Here is a 21,255-nt window from a genome sequence, read left to right as displayed (position 1 = left end):
TGAATCCTTGACACTTCACCGACCATTCTTGTTATTTGCCCCTTATCCTTTCTTTTCCATTTGTATTGATCTTCCAGCATCCTTCCTAATTAGCCCCTCACCATGTTTACCATTATCCTTTTTTGTCCTTTGTAAACTGATTTCTCATTTCTAACACCTCTTCTATGCAGGTATTAGGTAGGGTTCTGTGGTACAGCAGAACTTATAAAATGTGTGTGTGTGTGTGTGTGTGTGTGTGTGTGTGTGTGTGTCTATGTTTAAAAGTGATTCCTTTAGAATGGCTTGCTAACTATGCTCCATCTAACCAAACAATGGCTGCCTATAAATGGAAGTTTCAACATTCCAGAAATTGTTCAGTCTTTGAGGCTGGATATCTTAGCCTATATTCTGGATATCCTGAAATCCTGAAGATGTAGGATATAGTGCCAGTAAAGGAATGAGCTTTTTAAAAGCCTGAACCAGAGCAAACAGGCAAAGGGAAAGAACTCCCTTTTTCCATGTCCTTTATGCAAACTGCCAGCAGAAGGCATGGCCCAGGTTAAAGTGGTATCGTCCCACCTCAGAGATCCCTATTAGAAATGGCTCTCCCACTTTGAAGAATTTAATTATAAAAACAAAACAACAACATCAAAAAACTCACAGATGTGCCAGCTATATGTGCTTTATCCAATCCCAGATGTAGTTTCCAAGACAACCAAGAAAGTCATCAGTTTGCATTTACTCCATGATGTATATTCACATCTGAGGACCTGGAAAAAAAAACTGCAGATAACAGAGAACATTGCACATCTGTCTTCCTATGTCTGCTTTACCTCACTCAATGTAGTTTTTCTAGGTCCATACATTTATTGGCAAATTTCAAGATTTAATTTTTCTCTACAATAGGATGGTATTCTATTGTGTGTGTGTTCCACATTTTCATTATCCATTCATTTGTTAAAGGACATTTATGTTGCTGCTTTTAATAGTTGTGAACTCATCAGGAGTAAGCAATGCTAGGAATGTATCTTTCAGTGGAATAGGATGTCAACCCATCTGAATATATGCCAAGGAATGCTATAGCTCGTTCATATAATTGATTTAATTTTAACTTATGAAGATTCTACAAGCTGATATTAATAGTGGCTGCACAAGATTGCCTGCCATTCACCAACAGTTAATGAGTACTCCCCTTTCAACACAGCCCCACCATGAGTTATTAGCTATTTTGTTGATTTTATTCATTCTAACTGGAGTTGATTGACATTTTTTTCAAAGATAAACTTTGTCTTTTACTTAATTTAAGAAACATAACTCCTTGTTTACACTTCTTTGCTATTATTAAATAAATAATGCTAATATTAAAGTTCACTGATTATTTTATGATAGTTTAATCCCAGAATTCATTTGGCCATTCTTTTGTTTAATTTGTTTTTCACATGTACAACTGAGGAAGTGTGTATAAAGGCTACTAATTGCTCTGAAATATATAGGTAGCTTATAGAGATTTCATCATCTTTAACACGTAAGTTTATGGGATTGCTTGTTATTTTAAATACAAGTTCCAAATGATTCTCTTTTTCCTCAGGCCAAATTGTATCCACCATTATTGAAGAAACTTCTCATTAACAGTCAAAGGATTGCTAGAAGGCTATGGGCAAACAATCATTAATAATATATGAGAATTCCAAATTCCCTTTTTGTATGGACTACCCAAATCAGAAAGCCACTATAAGAACCAGACAATGAAATACTCGTATAATACTTTGAATTGGAAATGTTTAGAATTGGACATGGTATTTCAGGTAATAACTTGTTTAACAATTTTTCAGAATCCTGACTTTCAGAAAATAAAAATGGCAGAATAATCATTCTGAATATCCATGGTCTTTTAGAAAAGGAACAGCTGCTTTTATGAGGAACAGCATTTCAATGATGGGGCTATGAAGTTCAGATTACAAAGCATACCAGAAAATCCAGTTTTAGGAGTAAAACACAATAGGTGTCAGGTTTTAAGAAAGCTAAGTCTATGTTGACGATGGAGGAAGAAGAAAACATAGAAATAATTGTTTGTTTTCCATGAAGATAGGAGTAGAAAGATCCTGTTGATGTTTAGAAAGTAAAAGTTAAATGTAAAAATATCAGAGAAGTCAAAAATCAAAGTGTGATATAGTAATTTATAACTTGAATATTGAGGAACATGGTGCTGTCGTTTTATAATACAAGAAGGATAGAAGGCATGGATTTGAAGAAAAATAGCATCTATAAGAGGATATTAAAGGAAGACACAGGAGGGGAAATGTTGAAATTATAATCTCAGAATAATTAAAGTAATATAGAATGCAACAAAGGTAAACAGATACAATGTAGGAGCTAGAAAAGTTCAGAATCTTGATATTAGGTCTAAAAGAATATATACATGTGCAGGTGTGATGATGATGTCCTGTGAATCCACTCTGACCAACATGTTCAACACTAAGAAGCCATTGTGCTAGGCCTAGACCTTTAAATTTTGTCTGTCTTTCTCTCTACTTTCTACCAGCAAGCAACATTATTATCTCAAATCATGAGTTTGGTTAAAAAAAAAAAAAGGAAAGTTTTTTGATCATAGCATTATAATATATCTCTATTATGAGAAAAAATTAATCATATACAAAACACAAGGTGAGTTTTCATCTTTGTTTTTTGTTTTTGTAATAGCTAGAAGATATATGAAACTACTACATTAGCTGTTAAGAGGAGGTAATTCACGGAGTTGAATACATTGATAAGTCTTTTTAAGTAGTTTATTGATATCGCTATGTAATCATTCTCTATCAAAGTTCTGGTTCTGGTACCTTCAGTGCCAGAGCATTCCTTGAGAATGATGGTGGAGAAGGTAATGATGATGTTGATGATTATAGAATCTTAGAAAAGATTCTTGTAAGTAAATGCCATCAATTCAGGTGAAGAAATCATAAATCCATAGTCAGAAACAGAGCCACAACTTACATCATATCAATTACATCCCATAGCGTGGCCAATAAAATCCATGTAAATGACCAGCTCCAGTGTATTTTGCTTTAAGGATTTAGATATCATTAAAAAAATATTAAAGAAAAAATGCAATAGATACAAAAGTAATGGTACCTAATGAATGTCAGCTTGAAACTGAATCTAATCTACAGATGTATTCTTGTTAACTTTCTACCTCATAATGTGAAATTTAATTTGAATATTTTTAACTTGTTATCTGTACCTGAGATGCCACCAGTACAACCCTATCCAAGATTTTCTGTACTCAACTACTCTTAAGACTGGAAAGGAGCACAAACTGCAGATTCAGTCTTCAGGTTACCTAGAAATCATCAGGGTGAATGTGGCTTCATAAAATGAGTTTGGCATTATTCCTTCTCTTTTTATTTTGTAGAATAGTTTTAGGAGTATTGATATTAGCTCTTTGAATGCCTTGTAGAATTTTTAACTAAAACCGTCTGGTCCTGGTCTATTTTCATTGGGAGACTTTTAATAACAGCTTCTATTTCGTTGAAGGTTATACAACAGTTGTAACTGGATACCTGATCTTGATTTAACTTTGGCAGGTTAAATCTACCATGAAAATCATCCATTTCTTTTAGATTTTCCAATTACGTGGAATGCTGTCTTTCGAAGTAAGAAACAATGATTTTTTTTCTTCAGCTCCTGTTGTTACATCTCAATTTTCATTTCTGATTTTGTTAATTTGGGTAATCTCCCTCTGCCTTTTAGTTACTTTGATTAAGGGTTTGATTATCTTGTTGATAGCCTCAAGGAACAGGCTCTTGGTTTCATTGATTCTTTGTTTTGTTGTTGTTGTTGTTGTTCCTAATTTATTGATTTCCTCCTTGAATGTGATTGTTTCCTGTAATCTCCTCCACTTTGGTGTGTTTTCTTATTTTTGTTCTAGAAATTTCAGGTGTGCTGCTTTTAACTTGCTAGTGTGTGATCTCTCTAAAATCTTTATGAAGGTGCTTGGTACTATGAACTTTCCTCTTAGGACCACTTTCATTGTGTCTCATATCTTTGGGTGTGTGAGGCCTTCATTTTCATTGAATTCTAGAAGTCTTTAATTTCTTTATTTCATGTCTGACCCAGGCATCATTGAGTAGGGAGTGTTCAGTTTCCATGAGTTTCTAGGATTTCTGTTACTTTTGCTATTGAGTTTCATCTTTAATACATGTTGGTCTGATTAGATACAGCGGTAATTTCAATCTTCTTTTATCTGTCAAGGCTTATTTTGTGACCAAGTATATAATCAATATTGGAGAAAGCTTTGTGAAGTGCTGATAATAAGGTATATTCTTTTGTGTTTGTCTGAAATGGTCTATAGATAATCAGTTTTGTCCATTTGATTCATGATGATGTTTATTAGTTTCATTATTTCTTTTACTTTTTCTCTCAATGATCAGTCTATTGGTAAGAGTGGAATTTTGAAGCCTCCCACTATTAATATGTGGTGTTCAATGTGTGATTTAAGCTTTAGTAATGTTACTTTTATGAAAGTGAGTTCCCTTGCATTTGGGGCATAGATGTTCAGAATTGAGAAGTTGTCTTAGGTTTGGTCTATTTATAGTATCCAAGATTTCTTGGATGGTTTGAGTCAGGGACTTTTTAGTTTCAACATTTTCTTTGACTAGTCCACTGTATCTTCTGCACTTGAGATTCACTCTTCTGTCTCTTGTATTATGTTGGTGCACTTGTGTCTGCAGTTCCTGTTCCCTTCCCTAGGTTTTCCACCTCCAGGATTGCCTCAGATTGTGTTTTTCTTAATGCTTCTAACTCCATTTTCATATCTTGAACATCTTTATCCATTTATTTCTTCCATTTGATTGTATTCTTTTGTAATTTGTTAAAAGATTTATTCAATTCCTTAATCTATTTGATTGTATTTTCCTGTATTTTTCTAAAGGATTAGTTTTCCCTGCTATCATTTTTAAAACCTCAGATTTAAGATTGTTTTCTTGCTTTTAAGGTGTGAAGTGCTTGCTGTGGTAGGATACCTGGTTTCTGTTGATGTCATATGGTCTTGTTTTTGTTTGTTTGTTTGTTTGTTTGTTTGTGTTCTTATACTGACTTCTAGCCATCCAGTTGTCTCTGGTGTTATTAAGCCTGGTTGAACCTGATGGTTACACATTTATGGAATAGATAGAGAGGGATCTAAAGTGAATGTTGCTGGGGGTAGGTGGGAAGGCTTCCTCAGGATAGCAGAAAGTGGGGATGGGACCTGCATATAACTTACCTTTCTGCTGGTTGTGTCTCAGGTCAGTCAGGCAGGTCAGGCTGACCATGAGTGGGCATTGGTGGGAGGGAGTCAGGCACACAGTGAAAGGATGCTGGCCTATTGCATTTGCATTCAGCTGCACAGCTGCTTGTGAGCTAAGCAAGCACCGACTCCTGGCACTCAAATTTGGTCTTACTCCTTCATCTTAGACCTGGGACTCTGTATGCTCATGCTGTCCAGCTAGTCTGCCCAGCAGACCAGTTGAACTATGGATTGGGATTGGGATGCTGACCACCTGATGCAGGTTCTGCCCTCAAAGAATCAGGAGGAATGGAAGGCCTGGTTGCTAGAGCTGAGCACGCCTGGACCTGGGAACCTAGGCTTATAGAGGCAGAAAGCTCCAGGTACTAGGAATCTATGAGCTTATGCAGCTTCTAGACCCTGGAGACAGCTGTGGCAGGGTGGAACTACGTGTCCCCAACCACAAGGTAATGGTGTAAAACAAGACTGGAGGGTAAGATAGGTCCTCTCAGTCAAACCTAATAGCCTGGGTTTGATCCCAAGAACCTGCATACTAGAAAATTAAAACTGACTCCCACAGGTTGTCATCTTACCTTCATATCCTCACCATATCATGTTCTCATATACACACATTCCTGTATGCACTGCACGGAGAGGGGAGGGGACTGATTCCTTCAACTTCTAAGTTCATAGTGTGTGTCATCTTCAGCAACAGGGTCTTATCTTTTTCTAGAAAGCATCAAGGGTAATGGTCAAAGACTACAAAGACTATATTGTTCTGCTGTTTTCTTGTCCATTTTTACTATGTTAATGCTAATGATCCATGAACATGGGAGATCTTTCCATGTTCCGATATCTTCTTCAATTTCTTTTTTCAGAGACTTGAAGTTTTTTTTTTTCATGCAGGTCTTGTTTGGTTAGAGTTACAATAAGATACTTTATGTTTTTTGTGGCTAGTGTGAAGGGTGTTGCTGCACCATAAAATTCCACCACACAAGGACACTGCAAGCCAAGTTTTAACCTATAACGAATGTGTTAGTCTAAAGGCATTCTGGAATATATGCCACATCTTTTTATCTCTTTATTTTTCTATCAAATTTCCTTTAACTGTACTGCTTTTTTCTCTGGAAACGTCCCCTCTCTATTTAACTTATTTTGAAGATAATTTGAAATGCAACTCTGTAAACACAGGATCATTCTATAATAGATGAAGCTATTGAGCAGTGATTTCCTATTTGGTTGGTAGAGCTCCATCCTTATTGCAGAAAGCCATGAATAGACAACAAAAGTTACTACATGGTAGTATTATATGACAAGCAATATTTTACCATCTATGGGGTATTTCTGAGTTGTTAGTTAACAGTTATTTTGTATGGTTTTTATTTTTCTCATAGGTCTGTTCTTACTCTGAAATAAGATCTTGAATTTCCTCACTTATTCAAGAGCTCCTTTATTGCCCATTTCTTCTAATAATGAAAGAGACAGTGAACAGTCTAAGAGTAACAAAAATCCCTTTTATTTGTGCATAAGGTGGAATATATTTCTGAGCTGTCATAAAATTACATGAAGAAACTAAAAAGGAAGTTAAGAACAATTTAAGTTATCTTGTACTTGGTTCAAACTGTATTAGGATAGCAAAGTCCAAAAGACTCCCACGCATATACTGTTTGAAATCCCAAACACAGTTGTTAAAAACATCTTGCTACCATTTAGTAATGCCATAGTTTACAGTCGGGGTTACTAACTGTACAGTGAGCACAACCTTACCTCACACTGTGCCATTGAAACTTAATTCTAACTTCAGGGAAGGTGTTTCTATGAGAAGATCTTTCAATGCTTTGGAAAACACAATTTGGTAATAAGATAGGCAAAAAATTATCGTGGATTTTTTTTCTGTAATCAATCTCATAAAATAATGTGGTTTTATTACATTTTATTAATTTCTTTGTCCTATTAAACTTGAATCTCATTACACTGACTAAATTATAAATAGTTTCATGAGGAAATTGTCATATTTATCTATTAAGAAGAATAATTAGTAATAGAATATAACATTTACAGGTGCGTCTTACCAGTAGCTCTATGGGCTATTAACAATAGTTTGTTTCCATCAATCTTTAAAAATATCATTTTTCCTTTGCATATGTTTTCTCACAATATAGGCACAGCTATATCAAATAAGTCATTATTCTCTGTGTAACTAATAGTAGAACACACTTTAATGATACTATTATATAAAGGATATATTGAGAGAGACAAACCTACTGAATTCTTTCAAATTCTCATTCTAACCATGAAACACAAAATAAGAAAGTAGATGAGACAGCCTCCTTCAATGTCAAGGCAGGAAATATTGCTGTTAAGGTCATGTCAAGAGTCCCATGTATTTGTTATGAGTTTAAAACACAAAAATAATCCCAAAACGTGTCCCAGAATCACATAAGGGTAACTGCCAGATGATACATCAGATCACCAGCTAGTGTCTATTTTTTACTAACATTACTATGTCAGAAATGAAAAACAAATGGGAGGCCATGACTATCTAAGATGTACATTACATCTAGAAGATCATTATCCTGATAGTATTTTTATCTTGGAATTAAAATTAGTTCCTTTATATATTTGTTATTGGGAAACATTTACCACTAAGTAAATGTGGAAAAATGATTTTTCTGCCCACTCATATAATCATGCTCATAAAATAATATATTCTCACTACAATCTGGTGTGAAACTTTTTATTGCAAATTAATGGCTGCAAACTTCCACTACTATAACAAATTAAGCAAGCAAAACATACTTTATTTGTTGTCATTTAAAAATGCAAAGCCCACTTTTTCAAAAGTATAAAATTTGCAAATCATCTCAGTGTTTATACCCTTCAAGTGTAAGATGAGTGGTTTCTCGGGGGAAAGCCTCTATAGAGAATTACTTTATTTTTGGTGCACATAATGTGCAGATGGTCAATTATTCCAGTTATGAATCAAGACTGTTCCCCTTGAAGTAGAGAGCAGAGTTGGTAGTTTATCTACTTATTTCATGGTTGTTTCCAAATGCTAATATTTTGGGGATGCTTTAGGGAAATAGTCTTAAAAAAAATAAATGAGAAATACAGAAATTTTCGTATTATATAAAGTATATAATAGCTTTCATGTAGCCTAATGTTTCTCTAAAATAGAAATAAGAAAACATCTGTCAATATAACAACAGTGTCACTGCTATTACACAGCCTAACTTTCACAAAAAGTGACAAATTTATAATTTATCCATTGACATAAGAATTCTGTACCACAAAAAGAAGGAATGATGAGACTTCTAAAAAAATTTTAATGAAGACATTGTTAATGAAAATACAGGACTTACCTCTATCTTAAAGTGATTACATTAATATATTTCAACAATATGGATATCTGTTAAATATGCATGAAAATATAATCTAATTTTGTAAATAATATTTATATTATAGCATGTACAACATATTTAATAGCATTACACTTAAATATATATATATATATATATATATATATATATATATATATATATATATATATACTATATTACATAGTGCATAAACTCTAGCTTCACCCCTTTTTTTACTGGAAATTTGTCAAATTCTTTACTACATCAATTAAAACCATGACAATTATTGGTCTTCTCAGTGACAGTTTTGCACATATGTAGGCTTGTTTGTTTGACTGAACAGAGTAGCAGTGATATAAATTATTTTACTTGGCCTAGAAATAATTTTACTTTACTAATACAAGCTCTGATTTCAGATGACTAAACATAACAAACATAATCATCAAAAATTATATTTAATACTTGTATATGATCTAGTTAAAAAGGAAGAGCTTCAATAATGTATTATTTTTAATTTTTTAATGTGTGAGATCTTTGTCTGCAAGTATGTCTGTGCATCATGTGCATTCAACACCTAGGGATGTGAGAAGTGTGTGGCAGATACACTGGAATTGAATGGTTATGAGCTGCTGTGTGGACTCTTGGGATTAAAGCCTGAGTTTCTTTGATATGGCAGATAGTAGTGTTAAAGCCTGGGCAATTTCTCTAGCCTCTTCAATCATCTTTACATGACTTTTCTGTGCATGTGCCCTCACCCTCACTGCAACATCAACATGAGACTTTGTCTTCTGTTACTTTCATCTTTTTACATTTGATAATTTATTATTATGCTTTTGATAATTTTTTGAAAACTTCATATATGAGTAATATCTCTCACACCTTCCTGCTCTAACTCCTTCATGCCGATTTTCCTCCAATACCTATTGGTGTGTGTGTGTGTGTCTGTGTGTGTGTGTGTGTGTGTGTGTGTGTGTGTGTGTATTCATATATATATATTTACAACCTAATGTTTCATTTCAGTGTTACACATATGTACATGAGTTCGAGGCTGACCATTTGATATTGCACAACCTGTACAAGTGATCATGCCTAGAATAAATGTATTCTCCCCTCTCAGGAGGCATTGACCACCTCTATAGGTCTTCATCTAGAGCAGAACCATATGGTACCTTCAGTGTACACATCTGAATGTCAACTGGAGCTGTTACTATCTAGTTTTATACCAGCAACCATAATACTGAGACTCCATGGGTGTCCCCATAAAGTCTAGGAAGTACTGTCTAGCAGCAGGCATCCTGGTCTTCTGGCTCTTATGAACTTCTCAGGCCCTCCTTAGTGATTTTTCCTGAGCCCTAAGTGCAGGAAGTGCATCAAATAGGGTTGAAGACTCCAAGGACCTTATCCTTGCTGTGGATTTCTGTAATTATCTCCATCTGTTCTAAAAATAATCTTCTTTAATGAATAATGAGTGCTCCATGTATTTTTGTACACAAGAATAAGTATTTAGATTACATTTATAATTTATATTCATTTGGAATATGGCAATAGTAGGTTCTACTCTGTGACCTTTCCAGTCATTGCTACCTAGTTTACTATGATAATAATTGATAAATTTTAGTTACCAAATGAGTATCATAATTTCTAATCCCTCAATAACTGTGTAACTATGACAGATTTTATAAAGCTTTCATTAAGGATCAGGAAAATTACAATATGCTTTTGCTTAAGGGATGAGTTACTCAATCAAAACATGAAGCCATCAGTTTCTACAACATGACCATTTGGACTTCAGTACAACTATGAATTAAAAAATATCAACAGAGCACCAAAGTTTTCCTAAGCACTATGAAAATTCTCACATGTGCAATAGTAAATGAGCTCCAGGGGTCCTCCACATGGAGGGAAAAGAAGAAATTGACAACTTAGTGTATTAAGTTCAGTATTCTATTTAATCAAAGGATTATAGGAATGAAGACAAATCTTCCTGAAATGACACATGCATTTTCAGTATTCCATAATGATGGAAAGTTCATGTTCTAAAATATGTATTAGTTTGAGAGGAAAGTGTACTTTTTAAACCTAAGACTTGTGAAATATGAATATCAATAATAAAAACATTCCATGGTTAAAAATAATCTCTCCATATGTAATGTGTTACCTGTGTGTGGAGAGAGAAAGAGAGAGAGAGAGAGAGAGAGAGAGAGAGAGAGAGAGAGAGAGAGAGAGAGAGAGAGAGAGGAGAGAGCTGTATAAAGGAGCACAAATCATGTTAAATATTTCCATTTTTAATAATATAAACAACCCAGTGCTAACTTGTGCTGCTTTGAGGGGAGTTAGTTGTTTTTGTAACAGTGGTATATACAATATGGATAAAGATGAAAGGTTATCTGTATTCACAAGGACAACATTTGTGTACAGGAAGGCCACTGATTTTTTTATTTTTATTTTTTTGTATTTTTTTCTTTATTAATTTATTCTTGTTACATCTCAATGGTTATCCCATCCCTTGTATCCTCCCATTGTTCCCTCCCTTCTCTTTTCCCCTTATTCCCCTCCCCTATGACTGTTCCTGAGGGGGATTACCTCCCCCTAATTAATTGTGTATCTGGTCACTTTGATGAAAGTGTTTATCAGTTGTAAGGAGTTCTCTGGTAAAACTGGGGGAGGGGACTTAGGTATACTATCATATCATCTGTGAAGAGTGATTATTTTTACTTCTTCCTTTCCAATGTCGATCCCCTTGATCTCCTTTAATTGTCTTATTTCTATCGCTAGATCTTCAAGTACTATATTGAAGAGCTATGGAGAAAGTGGATAGGCTTCTCTAGTCCTAGATTAGTGATGTTGCCTGTAGGATTGTCATATGTCACAGTATGTCGTATGTTGCCTTTACTACATTTAGTTATGTGCCTTGTATCCCCAATCTCTCATAGACTTTGAACATAAAAGGGTATTTGATTTTATCAAATGCTTTCTCAGTATCTAAAGAGAAGATCATGTGGGTTTTTTTCTTTCAGTTTGTTTATATGGTTGATTACATTGATGGATTTCCATATATTGAACCACCCCTGCATGCCTGGTCAAAGCTTAGTTGGTCATGATGGATGAGATTTTTAATGTGTTCTTGGATTTGGTTTCATAGAATTTCATTAAGCACTTTTGCATCTATGTTCATAACAGCAATTGGTCTGAAGTTCTTTCTTTGCTGAGTCTCTGTGTAGCTTAGGTATTAAGGTGACTGTGGTTTCATCAAATGAGTTTGGTAGTGATCCTTTTCTTTCTATTTTGTGGAATAGTTTGAGGAATATTGGTATTAGCTCTTCTTTGAACGTTTGCTAGAATTCTGCACTGAAGCCACCTGGCTCTGAGCTTTTTTCATTAAGAGACTTTGCTGATGCTTCTATTTCCTGAGAATATTTAAATGATTTGCCTAATTTTGTATTCAACCTTACTAAGTGATATTTTTTTTTTTTTTTGGTTTTTTCGAGACAGGGTCTCTCTGTGGAGCCTTGGCTGTCCTGGACTCGCTTTGTAGACCAGGCTGGCCTTGAACTCACAGCGATCCGCCTGCCTCTGCCTCCCGAGTGCTGGGATTAAAGGCGTGCGCCACCACGCCCGGCTCACTAAGTGATATTTATCAAAGAATTTTTCCATATAATTTAAATTTTCAAATTTTGTGGCACACAGACTTTTGAAGTAAGATGTAATTGTTTTTTTTTTTAATTTCCTTTGAATCCATTGTTATGTCTCCCTTTTCATTTCTGATTTTATTAACTTGGATACTCTCCCTTTGTCTTTTTGTTAGTTTGGCTAAGGGTTTGTTTATCTTGTTGATTTTCACAAAGAACCAGCTTTTGGTTTCATTAATTTGTTGAATTTCTTTCTTTGTTTCTAATTTATTGATTTTAGCCTGAGTTTGATTACTTCCAGTCTTCTACTCCTCTTGTGTGTAGTTGCTACTTTTTTTTTTCAAGAGTTTCCAGGTGTTCCAGATGCTTGCATACTATGTCTCCAATTTCTTTATGAAGGCACCTAGTGTTATGAACTTTCCTCTTAGCAATGCTTTCATTGTGTCCCAACGATTTGGATATATTGTGCCCCCCCTTTTTTATTCTGGGAAGTCTTTAATTTCTTTATTTATTTCTTCCCTGACCCAGATGTCACTAAGTAAAATATTGTTCAGTTTCCATGTGTTTAAAGGCTTTCTGTTAAACGTGTTGTTGTTGATGTTCAGCTTTATGCCATGGTGATCTAATAAGATACCTGGATTATATCATTTTCTTTATCTGTTAAGACTTGTTTTGTGACTTATTATATGGTCAATTTTGGAGAAGGTTCTATGTGGTGCAGAAAAGAAGGTATAGTCTTTTCTGTTTTGGTGAAAAGTTCTGTGGCTGTCTGTTAGGTCCATTTGATTCATGAACTCTGTTAGCTTGATTCTTTTTTCTATTTAGTTTCTGCCTTGAAGATCTGTCCATTAGTGAAAGTTGGATATTGTCTCCCACTCTTACTGTGTTGGGATCAATGTTTGATTTTAAAATTTAAAGTATTTCTTTTAGGACTGTGGGTGCCCTAGTATTTGGGGCATAGATATTCAGGATAGTAATGTCCTCTTGGTAGAGTTTTCCTTTGATGAGAATGAAGTACCCTTCTCCATCTTTCTTAATCAATTGTAATTGAAATCTACTTTATCAAGTATAAGAGTGGCTAACTCAGCTTGCTTCTTGGGCCCGTTAGCTTGGAAAATCCTTTTCTAGCCATTTACTCTCAGGTAATGTCTATATTGTTCCTGAGATGTGTTTCATGAATGCAGCAGAATGGTGGATCTTGTTTTTACATCCATTTTGTTAGCCTGTGTCTTTTTACTGGGGAGTTGAGGCCATTGATGTTAAGAGATATTAATGACCAATGGTTGTTGGATCTTTTTATTTTGGAGTTGGTGGTGGTTGTGTGTGACAGTGCTTTTCTTTGGTTTTGCTGTTGTGAGATTATCCATACACTGTGTTTTCTTGGGTGTGGTTGATCTCATTGTGGTGCAGTTTTCTTTCTATTATCTTTTAGAGCTGGGTTGGTGTTTAGATAATGTCTAAATTTGGTTTTGTCATGGAATATCTTGCTTTCTCCATCTATGGTGATTGAAAGTTTTTCTAGATATAGTCTGAGTTGGCATCCATGGTCTCTTAGTGTCTGGATGACTTCCGCCCAGGCCCTTCTGGATTTCATGGTCTCTGTTGAGAAGTCAGGTGTCTTTCTGATGTGTCTGCATTTATATGTTAATTGGCCTTTTCCCTTGCTGCTTTTACTATCTTTTCTTTATTCTGAAGATTTGGTGTTTTGATTATTATGTGATGGAATGGAATTTCTTTACTGGTCTAGCCTATTTCGTGTGCTGTAGGTTTTGGAAATTTTCTACTATAGTTTTCTTGAAAATATTTTCTGATTCTTGGGACTTTGCATCCTTCTTTTCATCTACTCCTATATTCCTTAGGTTATGCTTTCTCATGTTGTCCTTGATTTCTTGGATGCTTTGTGTCACATATTTTTCTGTTTTAATATTTTCTCTGAAAGGTGTATCAATTTGTTCTAATGTATGTTTAATTCTTGAGATTCTCTCCTCTATTTGTTAGTTTCTGTTGGTTATACTTGTCTGTTGGATTCTTGCTTTCTTCTCTAATTTTTCTATTTCATGGGTTTTCTGAATCTGAGGGTTTTTTTTTTTTAATGGTGTCTGATTCCATTTTCATGTCGTGAACCATTTTACTCCTTTCCATTGCCTTTTTGCTTGTGGTTTCTTGTTTCTCCTTGATGGCCTCTATTGATTTGTTTGTATTTTCCTGATATTCTTGGAAGGGTCTATTCATTTCCCCTTTGTAATTCTCAAATAACTCTATAAGCAAAGTTTTAAGGTCACTTTTCTGAGATTCAGCTGATTTAGTGTGTGTTGGTGTCTGGGCTTTCTGGTGGAGCCATGATGGCCAGGGTTTTGCTGTTTGTCTTATCTTTTCCTTTAGGCATCTTCTGAGAGGGCTTGAGATTTCTAAGCTGTCAGACATGGGGTGAGTATCTTGGGAAGGCAGCTACTTCATGTACTAGATTGGTGGACACTGTCTTCCTGGATGAAGATTCATCCAAACTCTGTGACCTAGGACCCATGATTTCAAAGGATTCCTCTGGCTACTTGTTCTCCTCAGGTGAATCAGCCACAGAGTAGAACAGTGACTTAGATGCCAGAATGCTGTGTTGCTTTCATTGTGTTGATCCTTTGTTCTGCAGGAGGCCTGCCCTGGTCTAATACTCAAAAGAGTGCAGTATGCTTGGAGCTTGTGGTTCCTAACCTTGGGGAAAGTCCAGCCATGGTGGGTGTGGGTGTGGGTTTGGGTGTGGGTATGGGTGTGGGTATGGGTGTAGTGGCTTCTTTTTTATTCTCCCAACTTGTTTTGTCTGAAAAGTCCCCAAGACTGTGTTTTGGATAGTTGTCATTTGTCTCACCTGGCCCCCTTAGGCCCTCAGCAACAGCAGACTCTCTGTTCCCCAGAGGTCCACGCTTTCTCCCTTATTCAGCAGAGCACAAGGTAGTAGAAGTTTGTACCTTCCAAACTGAGAGTTGTCCAGCTGAAATGCGGGGGAGAAGTGGAGCCCCTGGTTTGTTCCCTTCAGTCCATTTCACAGCCTTTGTTACTCAGTGCTCTAGACATGGTCCATACTGTGTGCTGCCATCTTGTCTCCTTTTTCATCTTTAGAATACAACCTGAACAGAACATAAGAACAGAGTTAGCCATCAGCTAAAATACAGGCTGGTGTCAGTGGCTACTGAGAATAGATAGTATACTAGAGAGGGCACAGAGGCTGATACCACAAAAGTACTTGGTGTTCTGCCGTATAATTTGTTACCTGATATTCTTTGTATCCTTGCATATCAGGCACCTAATTTTGTAACATGTCTAAAAGATTCTTATAGTTCACCTATGTATTTTAAATAAAATGGACAAAAATGATGGCATGTTTAGCTGCATTCAAAACAGTTGACATATAAGAAAATGAAATTATTCTAGTTCTTCAATAAATTAGGTTTTTAAAACATAGCTTGTGAATATAATTTAATCTTGGTGTCCTATAAAGTCCCACTTTTAATATTTGCTCTCAAAAGTGAACTATTTGTCAGATTTCCATTAAGGTGAAAGTGAAAAAATTAATGAACCAATTACAAACTATATTTCAAAACTAATGCAAATCTTTTACACCTGTAGAACCAAAATGATCAAATATTTAGGAATTTTCTATTTGGGTTTCAACTTCACTCTTACTTAATTTTAAATACATTGTTTTATATTCTTAATAGAGCATCTGAGAGCAAAATTGAAAGGTGAATATTGATGCTGACAAATATATTTAAATATGATTTATTTACTGAAATGCTTTAATCTACCAATGATTATTTTAGACCAGTATTAATCACATAGTTAAAGGTAACAAATGGCTTTTGGAAATATATTTAGTGTGTCCTCTGGGGATGTAATAGCTTGCTTCAAATAAAGCTACATCAAAGTGTGAGCTTATACATACAAGTGTGTGTGTGTGTGTGTGTGTGTGTGTGTGTGTGTGTGTGTGTCCCTGTTCCATTTGTAGGTACTCAAAAACCCTGAAAGACAGAATATTTTCAAACACTCATTGATTATTTTGTCTTTCTCCTATTCTTGATCTCATGTAAATGTGCTAGACACCATACATCATATTTTGACAGAGAAAAAGAAGTCCTTTTATTTAGTGGTTATGTTAACTGGAAATAAAAACAGACCAAAACAATGAAGGGAAAGAGGTGGGATACTCATCAGTGAAAACTTACTATAGGAAGTGGCTTTGAGATGGACTTTACAGAAAGTAAGAACCTTAGACATATGTGGTGATTTCAGGTGGTGGAATTAATGATGTAATTCAATTTACAATAAATGTAGATCACAGAACACACGGAGGGACAAGCTGGTGTTTTTAGATGATGTGTGAATACTGGAAACCCAAGTCTTAAGATTATTTTTATGAAGTTTTGATATGCTATTGGGAATATACAAATTTGTGACATCATGGATATCACCAAATATGTGAATACATTGCTGGACTGTGTTATACATATATACAAAGTCTCCAAAACAATCTAATTTGAAAATTTGTAAGAAAAAACTTTACCAGGTCAATAAAAATAATAAAAAAGCATCAATGCATAGTAATATCAATATGGTATTTTAAAAATGAAAGTAAAATTTAAAAGATAACTAGAAATTAGGAGGCTGGGCAGGATTAGGGAGTTTGGAGGGAGGTAGTGATTAATGGATGTTAAGTGTAATGAAAACATCCCAGGTCACAATTGGGTAGGAAATGCACACATGGTGAGCCACAGTAAGCTGGCTATTTCAAAACTTTTTAACAAGCCACACAAGTGAGGTCTGTATTTGGAGACAAGACTTGTGTTGGCTCAAGATACATGCAGAAGCAGAGAAGAATTCATGGCTGTTCGCTAATGGCTGAAGGCAACCTCCAGAACCCTACATATCAACAACATTTTCACGTACCAGGTTATATGACTCCTAACATGATGTCTGTGAACACTCCATGTGCTGGCTTATGGGCATATGACCACTGCAGGTCCAGAGTGTTCTTTCTGAAAGGCCCCACTGTTGATTTATCCTCTCCTATTGCTGTATTACAATTATTCCTGATTTTTCAACTATCAACCCTACACTGTCACTTTGCTCAGGCTCTACATAGTATAGAGATTATAGTGGACTTTGACAAGAAATGGCCAGGGACCAGTGAACTACATGATAGTCAAAACTCGCTGTCACACACAGGCATAAAGGAGTTACTAAGACCAAAGACTGGGCCTGTGTTTCTCAAACAGAACTGATTCTCGGTTTAAATCTTTATTATTGTTTTCTCAAAACCATGGTTTCCACAACAGCCAAAGCCTTAAGCTAAACACCAGGGTTATTTTTTTGTCTAGTGGCTTTCTCGATGATAAATTAAAGAAGTATTTCAAAAACATATTTTTTATGTATAATCGGCCTCCTGAAACCTGGTTACCAGGATCATGGAAGCCCGCAACCCCTGCAGACGTATCAAATTAAATTCTAAGCAAGCCTCTAGGAATCATTTCCCTAATAAAATTTCTGAAATTATTGTACTGCACTCTGAAATGTAACTATTGGCATTCAACTGTGAATTTCCTTTTCTGAGCCAATAAAACAGTTTTATCAAGTACTTTGTTGTTTATTTCAACACATTTGGTTTATACTCTGAGTTTTGTAGGCATTGTCATAATTATTTTGTCTTATAAGTTTTGTTTGATTTTAATTTTATTAAAAGTATAGATACATTTACTTTGTTATTTATTAAAATAATTCAAAGAGATTTTATTTCTTAAATTATTCTTGTTGTACCCTTTGCTATGTCTTCTTCTTTGTGTTCTGCCAACTGGAGAATTAATTGGTTTCAGCATTTCATTGTTGTCGTCACCTCTGTTTTATAGTTCTCTTCTTAGTTTTCCATATGTATTTGAGTACATCACTTTTCTGATTCAATATATATGAGGTGAGGTTGTACGTGTTCATGTGGATGTGGAAGCCAGGTGATAACCCTAGATGATACATCCTAGGCACTTGCTGTTTTTATTTAGATAAAGTCAACCACTTGTGCCCTGGAAGTTGTGGACTAGACAATGCTGCCTAGCCATTGAGTCCCAGAAATTCTTCTGTCTCTGCTGTGATTTCAATTGTATGTCACACACAAGCCTTCTCCCCCAACACCACAACCTGAAGATTCTGGAGAATGAACTCAGGTATTTGGACCTACAAGGCTAGTATTTCCCATGTGAGCCATCTTCCTAGCACTATATTTCAGCTTTACTCATTATATTGGTTCATCATCTTCAAGTCACCAGGATTTACCTTCATGTCTCATGCTCACTGTTCCAAATTCTTGACCCTTTCTCCTTTTTCTTGAAACACAATTTTCCTGATTATGATTATACCACTTCTTATCAAATTGTACAGTCACATTCTTTTAAACACAACCTTTGGTCCTGTTAAAGCTAATCACTGCCTTACTTCAGAGAATACTTATTTTCTTGTATGTCTGGGAAATCCTTACATCTTAGCTCAAATCTTACTGTGAATGATCCCTGGAGCCCATGGCTCACATCTGCCCTCTGTCCCACTCATTCTGTCTTCCCAGAGGCTCTCCACAGACTCCTGGGCCTTGTGGCTCACATCTGCCCTGTGTCCCACTCATTCTGTCTTCCCGGAGGCTCTGCACAGACTCCTGGGGCCTGTGGCTCACATCTGCCCTGTGTCCATATTCATCCTGTCTTCCCATAGGCTCTCTCAGACTCTTGGGCTCTGACCACAGCTTCACTTGTCTGGCAGATGCCTTTGCTTGAGAGCTCATTTTCAAGAATGGGAGAATTAAGTTGATTTTAGTTTTAGATGCAAGTAAGATTTATTGACTAAGGACTTAAGCTCGGGAGCTCTTAGATAAGTTCCTTTTATCAGTGGCCTCCCGACTTTCATTAATTTTAAAGTATATTTTCTACTGGTCTCTATATCTGTTACTTTCAAATACTCTCTTGCTGGAAGGCATTGTACACAGAATTCTCCATGAGGATTCTCAGCAGTCCTAACACTATTCTATTTAACAACAGAAACTTCATAATTGTCTAAAGCCTCCCTCTTCTGTGTCTCACCATTTCCCTCTGCCATGAGGAAGGGTCAGGCATCTGCTGTATGTGACTGTGTGTACAAGAGGCAGAGGCCTTTACACAACATTTCATAGGCCTCCCTTCTTCATCCTATTGAAGGTGGCAGAAGCTGCCAGTTCATAGGCCATCTGAACTCTGTGCTACAAGCCACATTGCTTCTCCCTCTCCTCAGCACAGCTTCAGTTCAACTCTCTGGGTTCCACTGTGTTAGTTGCTATTTATCTCTGTTTCCACTCCTACAATCTAGCCACCCTCTGCCATCTTGGTTTTTGTGTTCTTCTGTGTTTCAATTCATTTCTTGTTACCTTATCGAGTCATATTAGTAAGACTGGTGGTAATTGTATGAGTACATTTTTAATGAAGATACACAATATTATTCAGGCTAAATAATTTTATAATATTTCAAATTATCTTTAACAATTAGACAGAATATAATTGAGGAGTGAGTAAGTTGATAAATGTAAACTTCCTAGGCAAAATTCATCTACTTGATTGCAAAGAACTTGTCTACGAATGTTTTCCGTTTCTGTTTGTTAAGGACTTTGTTCTTTTCTCTTCTGGATCCAGATGGAAGCTTTAGAAAGAGCCAACCAAACCTCACCTCACTGCTAGTGCAGCCCATCTCAGCATCTCTTGCTAAAGAGCTCATCGCTTTGCCTGTGAGGGAGGAAAATGATGCCTGTAGACATCTAGAACTTCCACACAATGGTAAGGAAGCTTATGCTTCGACACATCTGGTAAATACTTTAAACATTTTGGTCATAATTTTCAAAATACCTAAACTGAATGATCTAGGATTATTCATTCCAAAACTACTGACTTTGGTGGGAGGAGGAATCTTTCTCATCCTGTTATTCTAGAGGGATGATTTTGAAGTGTAATTATGATTAAAATCTAAGAGATTGACCAAGATGAAATTGTTTTCAGGAAAAAGAGGGGAGCGCCTTGAACATCTCCAAAGAAAAGGAGCTTCACAAATAAAGCCTTTTGTTCATTCATGGAGATCTGTTTAGCATGACTTCAAGGTTCCTGCTCTGGCAGGCTTACTGCTGGGACAGCATCAGATCTCTGGTGGTCTCACTGCCTGCCAAGATTCTGTGGATAACAGTAGCTATCTGGGAAATGCACTCTTTTAGTATAAAGCATTAAAGTCTAATTCCCACAATTAACTAAAAAATCCCTCTGTCTATATGCACCATTGCCCGGGAGATGCTTCTTGTTCAGTGGTGCTGTTTGTCAGGCTTTGTTGGACATCATAGGATAAAAATGAAGCAGTTAAGCTACCTGTAGTGGGATGAAAGTCCTGGGCTCCATCTTTTTTCTGCCTCCAGCCTCAGCATTAAAGTTCTGAAGAAAAGATTGTCTTTACATATTGTTAAATGTGTCTCTGGCTGCTGGGAATTAACCCTGCAGTGCTGTGTGTGTGTGTGTGTGTGTGTGTGTGTGTGTGTGTGTGTGTGTGTGTGTCTAGATCAGGCTCTCTACTAGCAATGTTTAATATCAGCTATTTCCTCTTACCCATAAAAGCATCTAAATTATTTGAAGAAAACATTTCCAAAGTCAAGATTGCTGGATGTTAAAGACATGTGAACATTTCTTTGCATATGTCTGTGGGGGTGGGGCAGTATATGTTCTGCATATGTGTACATATGACCAAGCATATGTGTCCCGATAAGAGGAGACATTTTGGAAGTCAGTTCACTCCTCCCAGCAAGTGAATCCTAGTATCAAACTCAGTTCACAAAGTTTGTTGCCTCTTCCTGATGAGCTCTGACTTTATTAATTCAATGATAAGTTAAGCTTTTTTATGTATTTCACCAAGTGTCCCACTCAAGAACTTACATTTACTTTGATCACATTGTAATCATGCATATCAGTTCTGCACTAAATGTACTGTGCTTACATCTACT

At 35.9% G+C, this 21,255-nt stretch overlaps 1 protein-coding gene across 6 annotated transcripts in view; it reads left to right on the top strand.

The window, feature by feature from the left end:
* NAALADL2 (N-acetylated alpha-linked acidic dipeptidase like 2) overlaps nucleotides 1-21,255 on the top strand; it is a 1,351,869-nt gene that overhangs the window by 943,883 nt on the left and 386,731 nt on the right. For 5 of the 6 annotated variants that reach the window (XM_084769006.1, XM_084769005.1, XM_084769007.1 and 2 more), the window contains one exon: nucleotides 19,913-20,053. The exons of the other annotated variant lie outside the window; for it this stretch is intronic. In XM_084769006.1, the coding sequence (XP_084625132.1) occupies nucleotides 19,913-20,053 (141 nt within the window). The remainder of the gene's footprint in view (nucleotides 1-19,912; nucleotides 20,054-21,255) is intronic. 6 annotated transcript variants of the gene reach the window in all.

The sequence above is a fragment of the Acomys minous genome (assembly GCF_964271855.1).
Source record: "Acomys minous genome assembly, chromosome: 19".
In the NCBI taxonomy this organism is placed as follows: domain Eukaryota; kingdom Metazoa; phylum Chordata; class Mammalia; order Rodentia; family Muridae; genus Acomys; species Acomys minous.
Note: the sequence above shows the minus strand (reverse complement) of the source record. Positions and strands in the feature narration are given on the sequence as shown.